Genomic DNA, 23,416 nt, shown 5'->3' with positions numbered 1-23,416 from the left:
TTTGAAAAATACAAGACACTGGTAAAAGAAACCAAAAAAGACACAAATAAATGCAAAGGTGTCCCAATTTCATGGAATGTAAGAATTAAGAGTGTTAAAATGTCAAAACTACCAAAAGTCATATACAGATTTAATGCAATCCCTATTAAGATTCCAATGGCATTTGTTACAGAAGTAGAAAAAATTCTAAAATTTATATGGAACCACAACAGACCCTGATGACCAAAGAAATCCTAAGAAACAAGAACAAAGCAGAAGGTATCACACTTCCTGGTTTCAAGTCATACTAAGCCATAGTCATCAAAACAGTATGGTACTGGCATAAAAACAGACAGACCAATGGAATAGAATTGAGAGTCCAGAAATAAATTCAAGCTTATATGATCAACTGTGTTTGACAAGGGAGCCAAGAATACTCAATGGATAAAAGTCTCTTCAATAAATGTTGCTGTGAAAATTGGATATTCACATATAAAATAATGAACCTAGACCCCTGTCTTAGACCTCTCACAAATATTACCTTGAAATGGATTACAGAGTTAAATATAAGACTTGAAATGATCAAACTCCTAGAGGAAAAAATAGGAAGAAGCTCCTTGACCTGGGTCTTGGTGATGACACCTACAGCACAATCAACAAAATCAAAAATAAAGTGAGAATACATCAACTATACAGCTCTGCACAGCAAAAGAAACAATCAACAAACTGAAATGACAACTACACAATGGGAAAAAATATTTGTGAACCATATATCTGATAAAGTGTTAACATCTAAAGTATATCAAGAACTCATACAATTCAATGGCAATAATAATAATAATAATAATCCAGTTAAAAATTGGATTGGGCAGAGGATCTGAATAGAAATTTTTCCAAAGAAGATATATAGATGGCCAACAGGTACATGAAAAGATGCTCAACATCACTAGTAACTAGGGAAATGCAAGTCAAAAACAATAAGATATCACCTCACCCCTGTTAGAATGACCATCCTAAAAAAGACAAGAGTTAACAAATGTGGTGAGGATATGGAGAAAAGGGAACTCTTGTGCACTATTTGGCGGGGGGGGGGGTTGTAAGTTGGTGCAGACACTATGGAAAGCAGTATGGAGGGTCCTCAAAAAATTAAAAATAGAATTACTGTATGATCCAGCAATTCTACTTTTGGGAATATGTCTGAAGGGGGAAGAAAAGGGATATCTATTTCCGCATGTTCATAGCAGCATTTGTAATAGCTAAAATATGGAAATATCCTAAGTGTCCATTGACAGTGAATGGACAAAGAAGTTGTGGTGTGTGTGTATGTATATATATCATACACAAATATGATGTATGTATATCACACACACACACATACAATGGAATGCTATTCAACCATAAAAAATGAGGACTTTCTGCCTTGTGCAACAACATGAACCTTGAGGGCATTGGGCTAAGTGAAATTAGTCAGACAGAGGAACACCAATACGGAATGATCTTACTCACAGGTGTAATCTATAAAACAAACAAACAAACAAAATCCCAAAACTCATATTAAAAGAGATCAGATTTGTGATTACAGAGGCAGACTGAGGGAGGTAGAATTGGAGGAAGGTAATCAAAATGTACAGACTTCCAGTTATAAGATAAATAAGTGCTAGGTATGTAATGTACAACATGATGACCATGTTAACACTGCTGTATGATATATGTGAAAGTTGTTAAATAAAGTATTATATAATGACAAGGGGGTAAGTCCAAAAGAGGATATAGTATTTGTAAAATTTACGCATCCAACATAGGAACACCTAAAGATATAAAGCAAATATTAACAGATCTAAAGGGAGAAATAGACAGGAATACAATAATAGTGGGAGACTTAATACCCCACTTACATCAATGGATAGATTATCCAGACAGAAATCAGTAAGGAAACATTGGCCTTAAATAACATATTAGACCAGATAAATTTAACAGAACATTCCATCCAAAAGCAACAGAATACACATCTCCTCAAGTGCACTCGGAACTTTCCCCAGCATAGATCATATATGAGGCCACAATGCAATTCTTAGCAAATTTACAAGGTTGAAATCATATCAAGCATCTTTTCTGACCACAATGGTATGAAACTAGAAATACAACTCAATTAGAAGAAAACTAGAAAATTCACAAATATGTGGAGATTAAACAACATGCTATAGATCAATGAGTAGTAGAAATCAAAAGAGAAATCAAAAAATATGTTGAGACAAATGAAAATGGAAATACAACATACCAAAACTTAAGAGATGCAGAAAAAGTAGCTCTAAGAGGGCTTCCCTGGTGGCGCAGTGGTTAAGATTCCACCTACCAATGCAAGGGATATGGGTTCAAGCCCTGGTCAGGGAAAATCCCACATGCCACGGAGCTACTAAGCCCGTGTGCCACAACTACTGAGCCTGCACTCTGGAGCCCACAAGCCACAACTCTTGAGCCCACGTGCCACAACTAGCACCTAGAGCCCATGCTCCACAACAAGAGAAGCCTGTGCACTGCAATGAAGAGTAGCCCCCACTCTCAGCAACTAGAGAAAGCCTGCGCCAGCAAGACCCAATGCAGCCAATAAGTAAATAAATAAATTTTTTTTTTAAAGTAATTCTAAGAGGGAAGTTCACGGCAATAAATGTCTGCCTGAAGAAATGAGAAAAATCATAAATACACAACCTACTTTTATACCTCAAGGAACTAGAAAAAGAAGAACAAATGAAGCCCAAAATTAGTAGAAAGAAGGAATAATACAGATCAGAGCAAAAATAAATGAGAGACTAAATAAACAATAACAAAAATTCAGTGACACTAAGAGCTATTTCTTTGGAAAGATAAAATTGACAAACCTTTAGCTAGACTTTAGAAAAAGAGGACTCAAATAAATAAAATCTGAGATGAAAGAGAAGACGTTACAATCCATACCACGGAAATAAAATGATCATAAAAGATTACTATGAACAATTATACACCAACAAATGGACAATGTGGAAGAAGAGGATAAATTTCTAGAAACATGCAACATACAAAGACTGAATCCTGAAGAAATAGAACATCTGAACAGACCAGTTACTAGTAAGGAGATTGAATCAGTAGTCAAAAACCTCCCACCAGAAGGACAGACTGGTAAACCGTCTTCCTGCGAACAAACCTGACCCTATCTGCATGTCTAATTACACACCTACAGTCATTTTCACCTATGATGTAGAAAAACCACTCTAATGGTATTAAAGAAGTAATCCCTAAAAACAAACAAACAAACAAAAACCTCCCATCAAACGAAAGTCCAGGATCACATGGCTTCACTTGTGAGTTTTACTTAATATTCAAAGAATGGATACCTGTCCTTCTAAAAAGAATACTTCCAAACTCATTTAACAAGGCCAGCATTACCCTGATACCAAAGCCAGACAAGTACACCACAAGAAATAAAATTACAAGCCAATATCCCTGATGGATATAGATGAAAAAAATCCTCAGCGCAACATTAGCACACCAAAGTCAACAATACATTAAAAGAATCATATATATGATCAAGTGAAATTTATTCTAAGGATGAAAGGATGGTTCAACATCAGTAAATGGATGTGATACACATTAACAAAATAAAGGATAAAAATCATATGACCATCTCAACAGACACTGAAAAGCTTTTGTCAAAATTCAACATCCATTTAGATAAGAACCCTCAGCAGAGTGAGTATAGAGGGAATGTACCTCAGCATAATCAAGGCCATAGACGATAAGCCTATACCTAACATCATACTCAATGGTGAAAGGCTGAAAGCTCTTCCTTTAAGATCAAGAAGACAAGTACACCCACTCTTGCCATTTTTATTCAACACACTGCAAGTCCTAGCCACAGCAATTAAGTAAGAAAAATAAGTAAAAGGCATCCAAAAGGGAAAGGAAGAAGTAAAACTGTCACTATTTGCAGAAGTCATGAAATTATACATAAAATACCATAAAGACTTTGCAAAAAAAAAATTAGAATAAACAAATTCACTAAAGTTGCAGAATAAAGTATACAGCAATCTGTTGTATTTCTATATGCTAATAACAAATTATCAGAAAGAGAAAGTAAGAACACAATCCCATTTACAACTGCATCAAAACAAACAAAATACCTAGGGATAAATTTAGCCAAGGAGGTGAAACATTTGTACACTGAAAACTGTAAGACATTGATGAAAGAAACTGAAGGCGACACAAATACATGGGAAGGTGTTCCACGCTTATGGATTGGGAGAATTAATACTGATAAAATGTCCATACTACCAAAAGCAATTTACAGATTCAGTGCAATCCCTAATAAAATTCCAATGTCATTTTTCACAGAAATAGAGCGGACATTCTTATAATTTGTATGAAACCACAGATACGCAAATGGCCAAAGCAACCTTTTTTTTTTAATTTGTATTGGAGTATATAGTTGCTTTTTAATATTGTGTTAGTTTCAGCTGCACAGCAAAGTGAATCAGCTATATGTATACATATTTCCCCTTTTTGGATTTCCTTCCCATTTAGGTTGCCACAAGAGCACTGGGTACAGTTCCTTGTGCTATACAGTAGGTTCTCATTAGTTATCTATTTTATACCTAGTATCAATAGTGTATATATGTCAATCCCCATCTCCCAATTCATCCCACTATCCCCCTCTCCCCCTTGGTATCCATATGTTTGTTCTCTATGCCTCTCTCTCCAAAGCAATCGTAAAAAAGAACAAAACTGAAGGCATCATGATCCCTGATTTCAAACTTATTGCAAAGCTATAGTAATCAAAATAATATGGTATTGGGGACTTCTCTGGTGGTCCAGTGGTAAAGAATCCACCTTCCAGTGCAGGGGATGTGGGTTCGATCCCTGGTCAGGGAACTAAGACCCTGGGGAAACTAAGCCCGCGCACCACAACTACTGAGCCCGCACACCTCACCTGGAGAGCCTGTGTGCTGCAAACTACAGAGCCCATGCGCTCTGGAGCCTGCACGCCACAACTAGAGAAGAGAAAACCCACACGCCACAACTAGAGAAAAGCCCGTGCACTGCAATGCGCGTGCCACAACAGAAGATCCTGCATGCCTCAACTAAGACCTGACGCAGCCGAAAATAGGTAAGTTAAATCAATAAATAAAAACAACGTGGTACTGGAATAAAAATAGACACAAAGACCAATGTAACAAAATTGAGAGCCCAGAAATAAACCCAGATATTAATGTACAGCAATTAATTTACAACAAAGGAGCCGAGAATACAAAACAGAGGAAGGACACTCTCTTCAACAGCTGGTGCTGGGAAAACTTGACAGCCACATACAAAAGAATGAAACCTGTACCACTGTCTTATACCATGCACAAAAAGTAACTCAAATGGATTAAAAACTTGAACATAAGACCTGAAACCACAAAATTCTGAGAAGAAAAATAGTCTCATTGACATTGGTCTTGATGATGATTTTTTTGCATTTGACATAAAACCAAAGGCAATAAAAGCAAAAACCAACAAGCGAGACTACATCAAATTAAAAAGTTTACATGGGATTTCCCTGGTGACACAGTGATTAAGAATCTGCCTGCCAATGCGGGGGACATGGGTTCAATCCCTGGTCCAGGAAGGTCTCATATACCACATAGCAACTAAGCCTGTGTGCCACGACTACTGAGCCTGAGCTCTAGAGCTGCAAGCCACAACTACTGAAGCCCATGCACCTAGAGCTCGTGCTCCTCAGCAAGAGAAGCCACCTCAATGCAAAGCCCGTGCACCACAACAAAGAGTAGCCCCCACCCTGCGCAACTAGAGAAAGCCCACACGCAGCAATGAAGACCCAACCCAGCCAATAAATAAAGTGTTTAAAAAAAAAAAAAAAAAAGCTTACACAAGCAAAGGAGACCATCCACAAAATGAAAAGGCAGCTTTTTCATTATAACATTTTTTAATATTTACAAATTGTGTATCTGATAAGGGGTTAATATCCAAAATATAAAAAGGACTTGTATAACTCAATAGCAAAAAAAAATTTTAAAAACTGATTCGTCTAAAAAATAGGATCTGTATAGACATTTTTCCAAAGAAGACATACAGCCAACAGATACACGAAAAGATGCTCAACATCATTGATCCCTAGGGATGTGCAAATCAAAACCATCCTGAGATATTAGCTCACACCTGTTAGACTGCTATTATCAAAAAGACAAATAACAAGTGTTGGCAAGGATGTGGAGAAAAGGGAACCCTTGTGTACTATTGGTGGGAATGTAAATTGTTGCAGCCACTATGGAAAACAGTATGGGGTATCCTCCAAAAATTAAAAGATAGAACTACCATGTGAGCCGGCAATTCCACTTTTGGGCATATATATGAAGAAAATGAAAACACTAACTCAAACAGATATGCACCCCGGGGCTCACTGTAACACTGTTTACAACAGCCAAGACGTGAAAGACATGTATATACATATATACACATATGTATGTATAAAATGGAATAGTATCCTCCCAAAAAACAAAAAAGAATGAAATCTTGCCATTTGTGATATGGATGGACCTTGAGGGCATTATGCTAAGTGAAATAAGTCGGACAGAGAAAGACAAACACCATATGATCTTACTTATATGTGGAATCTCAAAAAAGAAAAAAAAAACCAAGATCATAGTTACTGAGAACAGATTAGTGGTCGACAGAGGTGAGAGGTGGGGGTAAGCAAAATGGAAGAAGAGAGTCGAAAGGTACAAACATCCAGTCACAAAATAAATAAGTAATGGGGTTGTAATGTACAGCATGGCCCTTATAGTTAACACTGTATTGTTCATCTGAAAGCTGCTAAGAGGGTAAATCTTAAAAGTTCTCATCGCAAGAAAAAAAATTCCCAACTACTTGTGGTGACTAATGTTAACTAGTCTTATTGTGGTGATCATTTCACAATACGTACAATATTGAATCACGATGGTGTACACTTGAAACTAATATTGCATGTCAATTCTATCTTAATTTTAAAAATAAACATAAAAATCACTGATTAAAAAAAGTTGTGAAGACAGTAAATCCTAAGAGTTTTTTCTTTCTCTTTTCTATCTATATGAGATGATGCTTATTAACCAAACAATGTGGTAATCATTTCACAATATATGTAAGTCAAATTATTATGCTGTACTCCTTAAACTTATACAATGATGTATGTCAATTATTTACATAAAATTGGAGGTAAAAATTAGCTCAAATCAGCGCTATAACAAAATCCCATTCCCAGGGACATGATGAATTTGGAAATAAAATCCCACCCTAAATTATCAACGGCTAAAGATGAGCACCTATTACTTTTGTATGGTTGGTGCACCTGAGCCAAGAGTCAGAGGCCTCGTTAGCTTTAAGGAATAGCAGCAAACCCAATGGTAGCAGTCTGAGGTTGGGGACCCCTCTTCTGTGCTTGCCCACTCTTCAGTGCTTTCTGCATTCTTAGCACCTTCACATGTGAATGTAGCTGTTACAATGATAACCATGCTTGTATATATGGTTTACATGTTAGTGTCTCTGATGAATACATGTTATAGCACTATAAATACATACAAACATACACATACGTACATACACACACGAGTGTACTATGGAAACAGGATTTGCCTGTTGGTCTCCCCCAGGTAACTGAGGATAGGGCCTTATATCACACTGAGTGTATGTTAACCAAGAGTATGCGTCAGAATCACCCAGCTCCTATTCCCTGGCAGGCTGATTCAGCAGCTGTGCTTTAGAGAGCATCCCGGGTGGTCCAGAATTGCATGTCTAATGAAGAGCCACTCGTCAGAGGGGGTGGTACAGCCTAGGGGTGAAGATGGTGAGCCTGGGATTGGGATCCTGCCTCCACCACTTAGTATTTGTGTAAGCTTCAGCAGGGCAATTAAACCTGCCGGTGCCTTGCATGTAAAATGGGGATAACAGTGCTTTCCTGGGAGTGTTGTGAGGATTAAACAAGATAAAACATGGGCAGTGCTGAGAACACACTAAGCCCATCGTAAGTTCTTGAGACGTGTTGCTTTGTTGGTGGTGTTCTACCTTGCATTCCAGACAGGCACCATGCCAGACATTAGCAGAGATTTAATGTTCAATAAATAATACATGCACTGGGGGCTTATGATATCAGCAAAGAGAAGCAAAAGGGAAAAGAATAAGAAAAGGGATAGAAGAATGGAAGGACGGCCGAGGAGGTGGGAAATGCATAGGCATGGTGCAGAAAATCCTGAAAATCCTTCCTCAGTTGCTGCCACAGTATTCATTCTGTCTAAGAAAATGTTAACGAGGTCTTGAACTAAACTTCTTAAACACATAGGATTAAGAATCTTGGTGGCCTTTTGCTCTTGTCCCAAATGAAGCAACCCAGTATGTCCAAACTTCTGTTTCCAGAGGAAGTGATATTTCTGACCCCAGCCTGTGGTTTGCTCTGATTCTGGTAACTCCTAATACCATATCTTCAACATCTTCAGTGATTCTGACAGCATTAACTTTTGGGCCTGTTGAAAATATCCTGCCACACTCATTCTTTGCTTTCCTGATGGTTCTTCCTAATTACTGTAAGGCGTGATGACATGAAGTCATCAGACTTGAAGTTGTATTTCCTTATAATCTCAAGAACTCACCACTTTTATTCTCTTTCCATGCTTTAGCATTTCTTTTTTCTAAATGTTTCTCTCACATGTTCTTTCTCCTTTTGTCTGGGATGACTCCATGAAAACAGCAGTGGTTTGGAGAATCAAGTAGTCCTGGGTTCAAGTCCTGCCTCTGCCACTTCTCTAGCTATGTGGCCCCTCCGAGCTCAGTTGGCCATATATAAAATAATTTATACCTATATCGTGAGAATTAAATTGCGATCAGGTATGTAACGTACCTAACACAATACCTGTCAAAGCATCAGGGGCTTTTATCAGTTTAGATTAGTTTCAACTGCTGGTAACAAATTAGAAATAATAGGAGCTTATACACGATATAGGCTTATGATTTTTATGAGCTAAAAGGAGTCTAGAGGTAAGCAATTCATGGCTGGCACAGATGACCTAGGTCATCTTGAAGACACCTAGGTTGACTCTTTCTCTGGATGAGCCATTATCTGTGAGGTTTAACATCCTCAAAGTCACCCCATATTCACAAAGTCAATACTGGAGTACCAGTGGTCACATGCACATTCCACCTAAGAAAAGGAGGAAAGTGGGAAGAACAAAAGGGTGCCTGCTTCTTAGCTAAGTCTGCTTTTTTCAAGGTTCCCAGAAGACCCAGCCAACAAGTACTACTTACATCACTGTAGCCACCCCCGTCTCCAAAGGAAGCTGTGAAATGTAGTCCTTTACCTGGGGACAGTGCTGCTCCCCAGCATAACAGGTGCCTGTCCTGTTAGAATTATCCCTGGTCTCCCCCAAAAAGCCGCTAGACTCCTTTACAGTCTCTTCACCATCTGACACATCTCCGTACATACAGTGCATATACACTATACACGGTGTAGGAAAGAGTAAAGCCGGTTGGTTACCTGGTCAAAGTCTGAAGACCTAAGTTCCAGACCAACCCTACTCCTTCACTGCTGTGTGACCTTGAGAAAATATATAACCTGTGTTTTAGGCTGTTTCCTCATTTGTGAGCATCAACTCAGATTGGATGCACATTGCCTAACACAATGCCTATCCAGACTAGCCCTCAGCACAGGTCAAAGTTCCTATTACCATCAAGGTCATCATTGCCATCACCATCATTATTGTTAAGTGCTATTGAGTTATTAGGGTAAGGTGAGGAGGTACCAGACATGTCTCACAGCTGCATGTTTACACATCACATGTCTTCCTTCTGCAGGTTTACACCTTCCCTTGCCTTCAACAGTCACCCCAGGGATGTCTGGGTTTGCAGTCAATTACCTTCAAAGAGCCTGGGCTAAGTCAGCCTCATTTCCTTCACTTTCAGCCATCCGCTCAGGGCTAGCAAAATCTCTAGAGTCCCTCTCCTTTCCCCCTACCCAGAGTCTAGTCTCTCAGCTCTGAGTTCTGGGACGGAATCTCTTCTCTGATCAGATCGACTTCTAAATAAATATTAAATTATATCTGGAAGTCTTCCATTATTACGTTCAAATCCAAGTAAATCAGTTCTTCCCTCTGTTGGAATTCCCCAACCCTGATGAGATGGCCCCACTGATGTCTTGCATCCTTGACAGTGGTAAGATTTTTCTCTAGGTGGGATAATTAAAGGAGTTCACATAGGAATAAGGCTTCATATTCCCAGATCTTGGTAAAAAAAATGGATTTCTAAGACCTTCTCCTCACCTTCCTAGGTACTGTTTTCTTAAGGTTTCAGAAGAAATCTTGGCACTTGCTCTTAAAGATCATTAGCTACCCATTAGCTGGTGATGTGTCAAAAAAGGGTTGTAAGTGTGCAAATCCTCTTGCTTCCCAGGATGGCCAGGCGGGACAGTCAGAACCCCAGGGTCCAGGGCTATTGTGTATGGCTGTGTAATTTGTGCACTGCCCAGTGTTTATCATTCACGCTGTCTACAACCTGATGGCACCCCTGTAACTGCAGTGCACAGCCTACATAACTGTTCATGGCGGCCATGCCCAGATCAGTCATCTCCAGCCATTAGCAGCTGCATTTCTATATTCTAGTGCACCCTGCAAAAGTTACCATTTTCTATGTGTACTATGGTGTGAAGGAGTTTAGAAAGCACTTCTCTAAATAACTTCAAGGGTATCTCTTCCTCCAGCACGCACACATGCCCTGGCCATGCCACCTGTGTCCGCTATAGAAGCCTGATCTAACATGTGCCAGTGATGTCATTCAAAGCCGGCCTGTTGTGTTTTCCTAGGTCCACGGAAGAAATCTCTTGTCCATTGACTATGACCGGAATATTCGGACAGAGAAGATCTACGATGATCACCGGAAGTTCACCCTGAGGATCATTTATGACCAGGTGGGCCGCCCCTTCCTCTGGCTCCCCAGCAGCGGGCTGGCAGCTGTCAACGTCTCCTATTTCTTCAATGGGCGCTTGGCCGGCCTTCAGCGCGGGGCCATGAGTGAGCGGACGGACATTGACAAGCAAGGCCGGATCGTGTCCCGCATGTTTGCCGACGGGAAAGTGTGGAGCTATTCCTACCTTGACAAGGTGGGTGGACGTGCCGCCCTCGCTCACTGGGGCTCTCTCACTGTCTCATTCGCGCTGCTCCCTTTAGGCTGACCTGATAGGCTTTGCCGTAAGACACTTTAACATCTTTACTTTGACTCTACCAGGGCTCCCCGAGCACTCTCACCCTCTGGGAGAGAGGAAATCTGAAGGAAAATGTTATTCATAGCCCAGAACTATTACCATTAACAGCAAAAAAAAAAAAAAAAGTGCTAGACACTCAGTAATGGCAAGAAGGATGGATAGTCTGATTTTTAATTCAAAAAAAAAAAAGTGCTGTTGAAGTGGACAGAATCATCCCGCTGGCAGCATGGCTCGTCATTCCTTATGAATTGGAAATGCAGTGATTCATTTCTGCCTTGCCCGAAATTAAGCCATCAGGACAGGGAATTCCGCCTAAAACTCGAGCACACGGACCAACACCCTCCTACTTGGCCTGTTGGCTAAAGCAGCCAACGGATTCTCGCTATGTAATTCCCTGTGTCTGCAAGTGGCAGACTCAGGTCTCCACGTTGGAAAAGGTCAGGTTGGAGCAGCAATAAAAAGAGGTCCCTTCGGGGCACAAGTCATCACTTTTAAAGGCTTCCCTGGTCATCCAGTCATTAGACGGGATGGCTCAGCCTGGGCCTCTCACCTGGACTCCCCTTCACACAAGCCCGTTTCCATTTCTTCCTGTCTTGCCTCCTCCTGTCAGCGGTCACCTGCAGACAGAGCTATTTCCTTGTCTGTAAGAGGGGCTGCTGTCTCTTTGGCCCCTTCTGAATACTGTTCTCATTAGGCCGTAAAATACTAGAATGGTTGACTAGGGGAGGCAAGAATCTCCCCATTGCTTCAAGTCTGAGGCCATTTTTTTCCCCAAAGAATCAATGATTCTGGATTACTTAATCTTTTCAGTGGCTTCTAAATGGAAGATGTGCTTGCTTTTTAGAGTTGATCAGGGGTGCCCCAAACATAATGTGTGTCACACCTGTCCCCTGCTGGGTTAGCAGCAGTCATTTCTAACCAATCTCAGATTTCTTGTTATTGAGCCTGGAGGCAAACTCAGTGTCTCTCACCTCAGTCCTTCAAACCCCTTACGACTCAGACTATGGTCCAAGCAACATCAGCATCACCTGGGAGCTTGTTCCAAAAGCAGCTTCTAAGGCCACCTCTCCACTGCCCTCCCCCACCGAACTACTGAATCAGAATCTGCCTTTTAACCAGATCCCTGGGTATCTCACATGCACATTTAAGTTTGGGGAGCGTTCCTCTAAGTAGCCACCATGATCCATAGAGTAGCATGCCCAGTGAAACCAATATGCCTGGAAACTCTGGTCTAAACTTGCCCATCCCTCATGGCTTTTGAATTGCCATTTAGGGAAACGGAATAAATTCTGTCCATTGGAGCGCTTGGTCCCAAATGGCCAACTCACGTGTTCGCTTCCCCTTTCCTTCCTGCAGTCCATGGTCCTCCTGCTTCAGAGTCAGCGTCAGTACATATTTGAGTACGACTCCTCCGAACGCCTCCACGCCGTCACCATGCCCAGCGTCGCCCGGCACAGCATGTCCACCCACACCTCCATTGGCTACATCCGCAACACTTACAACCCACCTGAAAGCAACGCATCGGTCATCTTTGACTACAGCGACGATGGTCGCATCCTAAAGACATCCTTTTTGGGCACTGGGCGCCAGGTGTTCTACAAATATGGGAAACTCTCCAAGTTATCAGAGATTGTCTATGACAGTACTGCCATCACTTTCGGGTATGATGAGACCACCGGTGTCTTAAAAATGGTCAACCTCCAAAGTGGGGGCTTCTCCTGCACCATCAGGTACCGGAAGATTGGCCCACTTGTGGACAAGCAGATCTACAGGTTCTCTGAGGAAGGCATGGTCAATGCCAGGTTTGAATACACCTATCATGACAACAGCTTCCGGATCGCAAGCATCAAGCCCGTCATAAGCGAGACTCCCCTTCCCGTTGACCTCTACCGCTATGACGAGATTTCCGGCAAAGTGGAACACTTCGGCAAGTTCGGAGTCATCTATTATGATATCAACCAGATCATCACCACGGCCGTGATGACCCTCAGCAAACACTTTGACACCCACGGGCGGATCAAGGAAGTCCAGTACGAGATGTTCCGGTCCCTCATGTACTGGATGACCGTGCAGTATGACAGCATGGGCAGGGTGATCAAGAGGGAGCTGAAGCTGGGGCCCTACGCCAACACCACTAAGTACACCTATGACTATGACGGGGATGGGCAGCTCCAGAGTGTGTCCGTCAATGACCGCCCGACTTGGCGCTACAGCTATGACCTCAACGGGAACCTCCACTTGCTGAACCCGGGGAACAGCGTGCGCCTCATGCCCTTGCGCTATGACCTCCGGGATCGGATAACCAGGCTGGGCGACGTGCAGTACAAAATTGATGACGACGGCTATCTGTGCCAGCGAGGGGCTGACATCTTTGAATACAACTCCAAGGGCCTCCTAACGAGAGCCTACAACAAGGCCAGTGGCTGGAGTGTCCAGTACCGCTATGATGGCGTGGGGCGGCGGGCTTCCTACAAGACCAACCTGGGCCACCATCTGCAGTATTTCTACTCCGACCTCCACAACCCGACTCGCATCACCCACGTCTACAATCACTCCAACTCGGAGATAACCTCGCTCTACTATGACCTCCAAGGTCACCTCTTTGCCATGGAGAGCAGCAGCGGGGAGGAGTACTACGTTGCCTCGGACAACACAGGGACTCCCCTGGCTGTGTTCAGCATCAATGGCCTCATGATCAAGCAGTTGCAGTACACCGCCTACGGGGAGATTTATTACGACTCCAACCCTGACTTCCAGATGGTCATCGGCTTCCATGGGGGACTCTACGATCCCCTGACCAAGCTGGTCCACTTCACGCAGCGTGATTATGACGTGCTGGCAGGACGATGGACCTCTCCGGACTACACCGTGTGGAAAAACGTGGGCAAGGAGCCAGCCCCCTTTAACCTGTATATGTTCAAGAGCAACAATCCTCTCAGCAATGAGCTGGATTTGAAGAACTACGTGACAGGTGAGGACTTGGCCACCTCAGTTGGGCAGTGGTTTCCTGTGGGGTGGTTGTCCTGGTAGACTGGCAGGGACTTCAGAAGACCGTCTTATGTCTGATGCTAGGAGGATTCTGGAGGGCTGCGTACAGTACAGGGTCTAGAGCAGCCAAGTGACAGCAGTACAGAGCAGTCATCAGGTCTATTTGAACATGTTCTGACCACTTTCAAGTCCATTCACTTGAAATAACTTTCACAAGAGCCCATCCTACCCCAAAAGAGGAAAGCAGCCTTATGAAAGGGGAAAGAATGGGACTCTGGTCTCAGAAATGCTTGATTCAGATTCTCTCTCTTCTGTTTTTAAGCCAAAGGACCTTGGGCTAGTTGTCCAGTATCTCTGAGTTGTCGTTTCCCTCTCTGCAAAAGGGCACTAACAAGATCATCTCACAGAGTGATCATAAGAAGTAAATGAACTCACACAGACAAGTCCAGTGCCTGGCACTTAGATAGAGGCTGTTCACAAAAGGGTGTGAGCTCGTGTTATTAACATCACCATTACTAGTGAAGCGATGGATGAGCATAGATACTGAGATGACTAAGACCCAGTTCCTGACCTCACAACCGGGCTGGTGCGATACAAATACAAACAACCAGTGACAACGCAAAGCAGAATTAAGTCTGTGCTACCGTATAGGTGTTTGCTCAGTTACTTACTCCACACGCATTTATAGGGTGCCAGCATGCTACATTCTGGGGAGATACGATGATAAACAAGGCAAACACTCTTCTCTCAAAGCTGTGTGTGTGGGGTGTGTGTGTGTGTGTGTGTGTGTGTGTGTGGCACACGTGCAGATGACTTCAGATTTGAAAATTTTGATGTAGTACAGAAGAGCCTCGTGTCAGACTGGGTCTGAAGGATGAAGGGAATGTTGGTTGGCAGAAATGGGCTCAAGGCTGAAGAAAGACTATAAGCAAAACTCAAAAGGACATAGGCAGCTTGGAGAGGGGTGTGGATAGAAGGGCCGAGGAGGGCAAATAATCTACTTCCTCATGATTAGTGAGAAATTGGTAAAATGAAGGTCCCTATCCATCCATGTCCATCCATCTACCTCCATCCATCCATCCATCCACCCCTTCACCTATTTACAAATATTTCTATCTAATACATAATGCTAGAGATGCAGTAGAAAGCAATATAGAGTCCCTATCTTCAGGGAGATAAGCAAGGAAATCTGGATGGATGGATGGATCAAAAATAACAACTTTCAGCAAGGAATCTAGGACCATCTCACCTGTACATGCATTGTAGAGGAGTAACAATGGGGACCCCCATTCCAAGGCCCCCCCCCATCTTCCAGGAAACTCATAGCTCTTGGCCATGGGCTAGGGAAGCATCAAGCCCAAGGGGTCCCTACCCTCAGGTAGCCGGGGATCGTTTGTCCATCCCCAAGATAGGAAAGGAAGCAGCAGCTCCCTGGAGCACAGTGCTGCCCTCAGTGTCCCATGCTGCAGAAATAGATGACCTTAAAGGTCAACTTGTGGCCCTGGTGTGCCTCAATAACAAGTTCCAGAGCCTTTGAAGTTGAACCCAGCATCCCCCTACAACCACAGCAGCTGGTCCCTTTGGAATGCAGGAGTTTTGGCCAAGCTAGTTCCCTCCTGGTCTCCCCAGTGCACCTCACTAGGAGACCCTGCTACTACTCTCCCAGGGCTTCCCCTCTTCCCCAGGGCTTAGCAGGATTTGTGTGTCTCCCAGTTCACTGCAGTTTCAAATTAAAGGACCTCTCAGGAAAACACACACCCGTAGGTATATAGTTTCAGATAATGATAAGGGCTGTGAAGATAAATGAAATAGGTAAGGAGTTAGAGAGTGATGGGAAGTGTCTTGTTTATTTAGGGTGCTCACAGAGGAGGTGGCATTTGAGCAGAGGCCAATTACGAAGTGGGGGAGGGAGAGGAAGAGTGTTGCAAACCAGGGAAACAGTGTGCCTGGAGAGGCAGCCCATGCCTATCTCAGCCACAGGAGAAGAAGCCCCCGCCCCACAAGAATGCGCTTCCCAGACTCTGGCCCTGTTTGGCACTGGATATCTTAGGGATGAATCAGCCAGAGGCAAGTAAAAAGAAAGCCCTTAGCTTGGGCTAAACAGACACCTACAGCTGCCGAGACCCAAACAGAATCATTCGCAGAGCACAGTCAACCTCACTGACCCCCCTCAGCTACTCTCCTGGTTCTCCTGAAAAGACAAAAAGAAATTAGCAGAGTTTTCTGAATAGCAAGATGGCTTTCCTCATTCCAGTGCTTCATGGAGACTCAATAAATGGGCATCAAATCAAGTTGAACGAAGTCCAACAAAACTGAATCCAGAACACATAACAAAAAGTCTAAAATAAAAGGTAATGTTAGAGAAGCTACATGCCTAGAGCTGATAGCTGCAGTCAAAGCACAGTAAGAGGGGCTGGGGGGAGAGAGCAGGACCAGGCACAAGCCCACACCTGCTGCCCGCTCAAGATGAGATGACCCCTGGAGAGTACATCCCAGACGAGAACACCAAATCATTCTCCACCATTCGGATGTTGGCTCATCTGTAAACCCATCTATATGAGTCTTAATTTGCATCTTAGGAGGTAAGCGGAGTGGCTGAACGTGCCACCCACAATTTAAGAAGTAATGGAGATGTAGTCAGCAGGAACGCGACGAACAGAAGTACTCTCTCTGGTCCTCAAAAAGAATCTTTGCTGTTTGGAAACAGAGCTCTCTGAATGAAAGAGAGAGCTCCTGAGGCTGGAGGAGGCTGTTTCCTCCCCCAAAATGCTGGCACAAAGGAGAGCAGCGTAGAATACCTGTTAGGAGCACAGAGACATCTGGGCTGGACACAGCTGTAGCTACCCAGAGGGGTAAGGCAGGACAAGAAGTGATTCCTTTCTCACGCACAGGCTCTAAAGCTGCACCCTTTTAAACAGTTATTGTTTAAGGTAATGTACTGATGATTGATACATCTGTGATTTAAAAGATATTAGAGGAGAGGAAATAAAAGACAGACAGAGACAAATCCTCGCCCCCAACAACCTGCAGTGCCCTGAGCTTTTCCAAAGTCAGCACATCCCAGGAAGCTGCTCAGTCCTGGGCAAACCAAGACCTGTGCTCAGGCCCAAGCCTGGCCTGTCCTCGAGCTGGTTCCTTCTGATGTTAGAACCCGAGTACATCTCCAGACCCCAATTCTGGCCTTGCCAGTCACTTGCTGTGTGACTTGTACAAATGTCTTAACCTTTCTGAGCCTTAGTTTCTTCATTGGCAACACCATGCCAATAACAGACTCACCCTGTAGGGTTGTCTGTTAAAAGTAAATGAATCATGACACATAAAGCACCTGACCCTATGCAAAGGCTGATCAATGGTAGGAATGCATTTGTTATTTTTAAGCAGCTATGGACTTGGAGACAGGGAGTTTGTAGGTGAGGAGTAAAGTTACCACCTTTGTGTAATTCTCCAGGGTTCCCAGGGGTCTCCAGCTCCACCCTGAAACAGATCCCAACTCTGCTCTGAGTGGCATTGCTCTGGCAAATCTGAAACCCCAAATTTTGAGTTCAGCAAACCTCCTAAGATGTCAGCCGTGATGACTCAGGTTGGCTCTCCACCCTTCTCCCTGGCAGGTCTCTGGGCTTACAGACCCCCAGGCACACGTGAGCATGAAATCAGATTCTGTGAAATTTGATTTCCCTAAGTGAGGAGGGATGTACAACCTCCTCCTCCCTCTACCCTCTTCTCTGTCTGCACTTAACACCGAGGCTGCTATGCTGACAGCACGTATTAGAGAGAGAGCACGGGCCTCAGCAGCACATGCCATGAAGAACACGAGGAGGGGGAGTGATGGGCTATTAGGAGGGGCCACATCGCCACTCCTACCTCAAGGACTTCCTCTCAACAGATTGTTTAGGGAGCCTGTCACCAGAGAACACCAATGACTTTGAAAGGAGGAGGGGTGTTTGTGTGATGCCAGAAGTGCCTTCTGCAGAATGGAGGAGACAGGCAACTTGAATAAACATTTCAGAATAGGTTCAGACTCAGAAACCAAGCCATGCTAGAAACTTTAAAACTAAAACAGGTAGATGACATGAACTATTACTGTTCATGGAAGAAGCCATTAAAATGTCTGGTCCCAGGGACTTCTCTGGCAGTCCAGTGGTTAGGACTCCACGCTTCCACTGCAGGGGGCGTGGGTTTGATCCACGATTCGGGGTACTATGAACCCACATGTCATGCAGCACAGCAGAAAAAAAAAAAGAAAGAAGAAAGGAAAAAAAAAGAAAAGAAAAGCCTGATCTCAAAGGCAGGGGATTCTTATCATCTCCTGGAGACTAGGGAAGGATTCCTGCAGGGAAGAGATCAGGATGGGGAGTCTGCTGAGGGCAAAGCCCTCTCTCTTGCCTTTCTTGGGATTCCCTCCATATCCCTGGTGAAAGATGGGATGATTTTATGTGTTGTACAGATGAGGTATTAAATAACATGGAATGAGGTGTTAAATAACATGGAAACACAGATGGGGAAAATTAGTCTCTTTTCAGTGCTCTTTTCATTCTCCCAATCCAGCAGAGGAGAAAGCCTCCACTTGATGCTGGTGTGTATTTAACACCTCATTAACACTTCTAATCTCCCTTTTTAACTGGAGAGAGCAGGTCTAAGACTCCCCCGGTAGCAGGTAACAAAATCATGCTCCAATTTAATTGCATTGCTTTGTTTTAATTTTACAGTTATTTTCTGTTTGCATCAAGTGAGTCTGCTTTCCCACTTATGGTAGTGACATAAAGTTTCTTTTTTTAAGTGGATTTGCTTAAGTAGACAAGGCAAGACAATTTTTTAATTAGATAGCAAAAACGAGTACAGGTGATTCCTGAATATGGCAAAATGGTCACGACAGGTGATCGTGACAGGTGACCACAAATACCCACAGTCTGGAAATCTGCACTGTACAGCATTCCGCACCTGCTTTGCAGAGGTGCCCTGTGGATATATGATTGTGGCTGGCCTAAAGCCAGGCCTCTCTCTGCTTGATGCTGACATGATTTTTAAGGCAATTTCAAACCTGTATTCTTAAATGACTTTTTATATTGACATATAGTTGATTTACAATATTATATTAGCTTCAGGTGTACAACATAGTGAGTCAATATTTTTATAGATTAAGCACCAAAGTTATTATAATACCATTAACTATATTCCCTGAGTTGTACATTACATCCCTGTGACCTATTTGTAACTGGTAATTGTAGCTCTTAATCCCCCTCACCTGTTTAGCCCATTCCCCCACGCCCTTCCCCTCTGGCAACCACGTTTGTTCTCTGTATCTGTGAGTCTCTTTTGTTACGTTTATTTGTTTTGTTTTTTTAGAGTCCACATTTAAGTGAAAACGTATGGTATTTGTCTTTCTCTAACTTCTCTGCACTTAGAATACCCTCCAGGTCCATCCATGTTGTCACGTATAGCAAGATTTCCTTCCTTTGTATAGCTGAGTAATGTTCCATTATATATGTACATATACCACGTCTTCTTTATTCTTTCATCTGTCCATGGACACTCAGGTTCCACATTTTGGCTATTGTAAATAATGCTACAGTGAACATGGGGGTGCATATATCTTTTCAAATTAGTCTTTGGATAAATGCCCAGGTGTGGAATTGCTGAATCACATGATAGTTGTATATTTTTAATTTTGGAGGATCCTCCATACTGTTTTCCATAGTGGCTGCACCAGTTCACATTCCCATCAGTAGTGCATGAGGGCTCCCTTTTCTCCACATCCTTACCAACACGTATTGTTTTGTTTTTATAAATTTATTTATTTATTTATTTATTGACTGTGTTGGGTCTTCATTGCTACACACGGGCTTTCTATAGTTGCAGTGCTCGAGCTCCTCACTGTGGTGGCTTCTTTTGTTACAGAGCATAGGCTCTAGGCATGCTGGCTTCAGTAGCTGTGGCACATGGGCTCAGTAGTTGCAGCACACGGGCTTAATTGCGCCGTGGCATGTGGGATCTTCCTGGAGCAGGAAATGAACCCGTGTCCCCTGCATTGGCAGGTGGATTCTTAACCACTGCGCCACCTAGGAAGTCCCCACTTATTGTTTCTTGTCTTTTTGATGACAGTGATTCTGACAGGTGTGAGGTGCTATCTCACTGTGGTTTTTATTTACATCTCTCTGATGACTATTGATGTTAACTGACTCTTCAATAAGCTATCACGAATATGTGAAGTTGCCAAATCATTCAAGGAACTAGCTTGTACCTAAGGCCAGTGGATACACTTGGATCCCAGAGTCCCTCTCATTAGAGGGTCTTCTAGGCCTGTGTGTTTAGTAGCAAAGTTGGCATTAAGCCCCTCATAGCAGTTCCAGGGCAGGAGGTGGGTAGACCTTACTCAGCCCCTTCAGAAGCATTTTCTCAGGCAGGTACAGGTAGTTCCCCTGTCACACACACTACTCAGGGTACCTTTTGCCACATATATTCAGTGTTTGCTCATTCATCCACTCCACAGATACTTATTGAGCACCTATTTTGTGCCAGGTCTGGGGAGACATCAGTGAATGAAACAGATTTTTTAACTCCCTGTCCCAGTAGAGCTTACATTCTCAGTTAGGGAGACAGACAATAAACAATAAATATAATAAGTACCCAAATGAGACACATGTTAGAGTGTGGTTACTGTTTGGGGGTGGGGGAGATGAGTGGAGGAAGGGGACTTGGGATTGCTGGTGGTGGGAAATGGGCGGGGGCAGGGGTTAAATGTGAGATTGGCCTTATTGGCGGCAACATCTGAGCAAGACTTGAAAAAGGGAAGAGTAAGGAAGCCAGAAGATACCTTCAGGGAAGTGCACTCCAGGCAGAGGGGTTGCCAATATAAAGGTCCCAAGATGAGTGTGCACCTGGTATGTTCAAGAAGTAGCACAGAGGCTGGAGCTGAGTGAGCAAGAGAAGACGAGGTCAGGGAAATCATGGGCAAGGGTCCTTACAGACCATTAGAAGGGCTTTGGCTTTTTCATTGAGAGAAATGGGAGATCCCTGGAGTGTTACAAGTAGAGGAATGGTAGGGCAATTCCATGTTTAAAGGCTTATTCCAGCTGCTGTGCTGACAAGGTGTGTGGAGCACAGAGGTGAAAGCAGGGAGGCCAGTTAGAAATTGAGGCAAGAGGTGATGGGCCAGGGTTGAGGTGGGGAAAGTGGTGAGAAGTGGACACACATTCTGTCTGTTTTAAAAGTAAAAGTAAAGGATTTAACCATAGGACCCAGCAATTCCACACCTAGGTGTATACACAAGAGAACTGAAAACAGGTTTTCAAACATCAATTTGTACCATCATCAAAAAGTCTACAAATAATAAATGCTGCAGAGGTGTGGAGAAAAGGGAACCATCCTACACTGTTGGCAGGGATGAAAATTGGTGCAGCCACTATGAAAACAGTATGGAGGTTCCTTAAAAAACTAAAAATAGAACTACCATATGATCCAGCAATCCATACCTGGGCATATATCTGGAAGAGATGAAACTATAATTCAAAAAGATACATGCACCTGAATGTTCATAACAGTGCTATTTACAATAGTCAAGACATGGAAGTAACCCAAATGCCTATCAACAGATGAATGGATAAAGATGTGGCATGTATATACAATGAAATATTACTCAACCATAAAAGAATAATGAAATAAGTCCATTTGCAGCAATATGAATGGATCTAGGGATTATCATACTAAGTGAAAAAAATCAGAAAGATAAATATTATATGATATTACTTATATGTAGAATCTAAAAAATAGTGCAAATTAAGTTATTTAAAAAACAGAAAAACTCACAGAGAAAAACGTTTATGGTTACCAAAGGGGAAGGGAGGAGGGAGGGATAAATTAGAAGTTTGAGATTAACAAATACACACTACTACATATAAAATAAATACACAACAAGGACCTACTGTATAGCACAGGGAACTATATTCAATATCTTGTAATAACCCATAATGGAAAAGAGTTTGAAAAAGAATACATACGTAGAGTCCCTCAATTCTGGACAAGACAATGGAGTAGAAGGACTTAAGCTCACCTCTTCTCATGAAAACACCAAAATCACAACTGCTAAACAACCATCTACAAGAAAGACTGGAATCTAGCAAAAAAGATATTTTACATCCAAAGACAAAGACGAAGTCACAATGAGATGGTAGAAGGGGCACTTTCACAATACACTCAAATCCCATACCCACCAGGTGGGTGACCCACAAACTGGAAAATAATTATATTGCAGAGGTTCTCCCACAGGAGTGACTTCTGAGCTCCACACTAGGCTCCCCAGCTTGAGGGTCTGGCAAAAGAAGGAGGAGCCCCAGAGCATTTGGCTTTGAAGGCCATCAGAGCTTGTGTGCAGGATGTCCACAGGACTGGGGAAAACAGAGACTTCACTCTTGGAGGATGCACACAAGATCTCATGTTCACTGGGACCCAGCACAAGGCAGTGACTCCACAGGAGCCTGGGCTAGACCTACCTGTGGGTCTTAGAGGGTCTCCTAGGGAGGCGGCAGTTATCTGTGGCTCACTGTGGGGGCAAGAACACTGGTGGTGGAGGTCTCAGGATATTCTTTGGTGTGAGCTCTCCCAGAGGTCACCATTCTGGCACCAAGACCTGTCCCCACCCAACAGCCTTCCAGCTCCAGTGCTGGAATGCCTAAGGCCAAATAACCAGCAGAGGGGGGAAACACAGCCCCACCCATCAGCAGAGAGGCTCCCTGAAGTTTTACTGAGCTCATAGCCACCTAAAAATATAGCCCTTGACACAGCCCTCCCCACCAGAGAGACAAGACCCAGCTCCACCCACCAATGTGTAGGCACCAGTACCTCCCCCCAGGAAGCCTGCACAAGCCCCTGGACCAGCCTCACCCACCAGAGAGCAGACAACAGAAGAAAGAGGAACTACAAACCTGCAGGCTGCAGAAAGGAGACCACAAAGAAAGTTAGACAAAATGAGATGTCAGAGAAATATGTTTCAGATGAAGGAACAAGATAAAAACCCAGAAGAACAGCTAAGTGAAGTGGCTATAGGCTATCTACCTGAAAAAGAATTCAGAGTAATGATAGTAAAGATGATCCAAGATCTCAGAAACAGAATAGAGGTACAGACTGAGGAGATACAAGAAATGTGTAACACTGGGAGATTGGGATTGCCATATATACATTACTAATAAGAAAAAAAAAACCAAA

The 23,416-nt window shown here is 43.1% G+C and overlaps 1 protein-coding gene across 8 annotated transcripts in view; it reads left to right on the top strand.

The window, feature by feature from the left end:
* Positions 1-23,416, top strand: part of TENM2 (teneurin transmembrane protein 2) — a 960,873-nt gene that overhangs the window by 925,514 nt on the left and 11,943 nt on the right. For all 8 annotated transcript variants that reach the window (XM_057729532.1, XM_057729570.1, XM_057729561.1 and 5 more), the window contains 2 exons: positions 10,832-11,128; positions 12,587-14,201. In XM_057729532.1, coding sequence (XP_057585515.1) covers positions 10,832-11,128; positions 12,587-14,201 — 1,912 coding nt within the window. The remainder of the gene's footprint in view (positions 1-10,831; positions 11,129-12,586; positions 14,202-23,416) is intronic.

This window comes from Hippopotamus amphibius, chromosome 1 (assembly GCF_030028045.1).
Source record: "Hippopotamus amphibius kiboko isolate mHipAmp2 chromosome 1, mHipAmp2.hap2, whole genome shotgun sequence".
Classification (NCBI taxonomy): domain Eukaryota; kingdom Metazoa; phylum Chordata; class Mammalia; order Artiodactyla; family Hippopotamidae; genus Hippopotamus; species Hippopotamus amphibius.
Note: the sequence above shows the minus strand (reverse complement) of the source record. Positions and strands in the feature narration are given on the sequence as shown.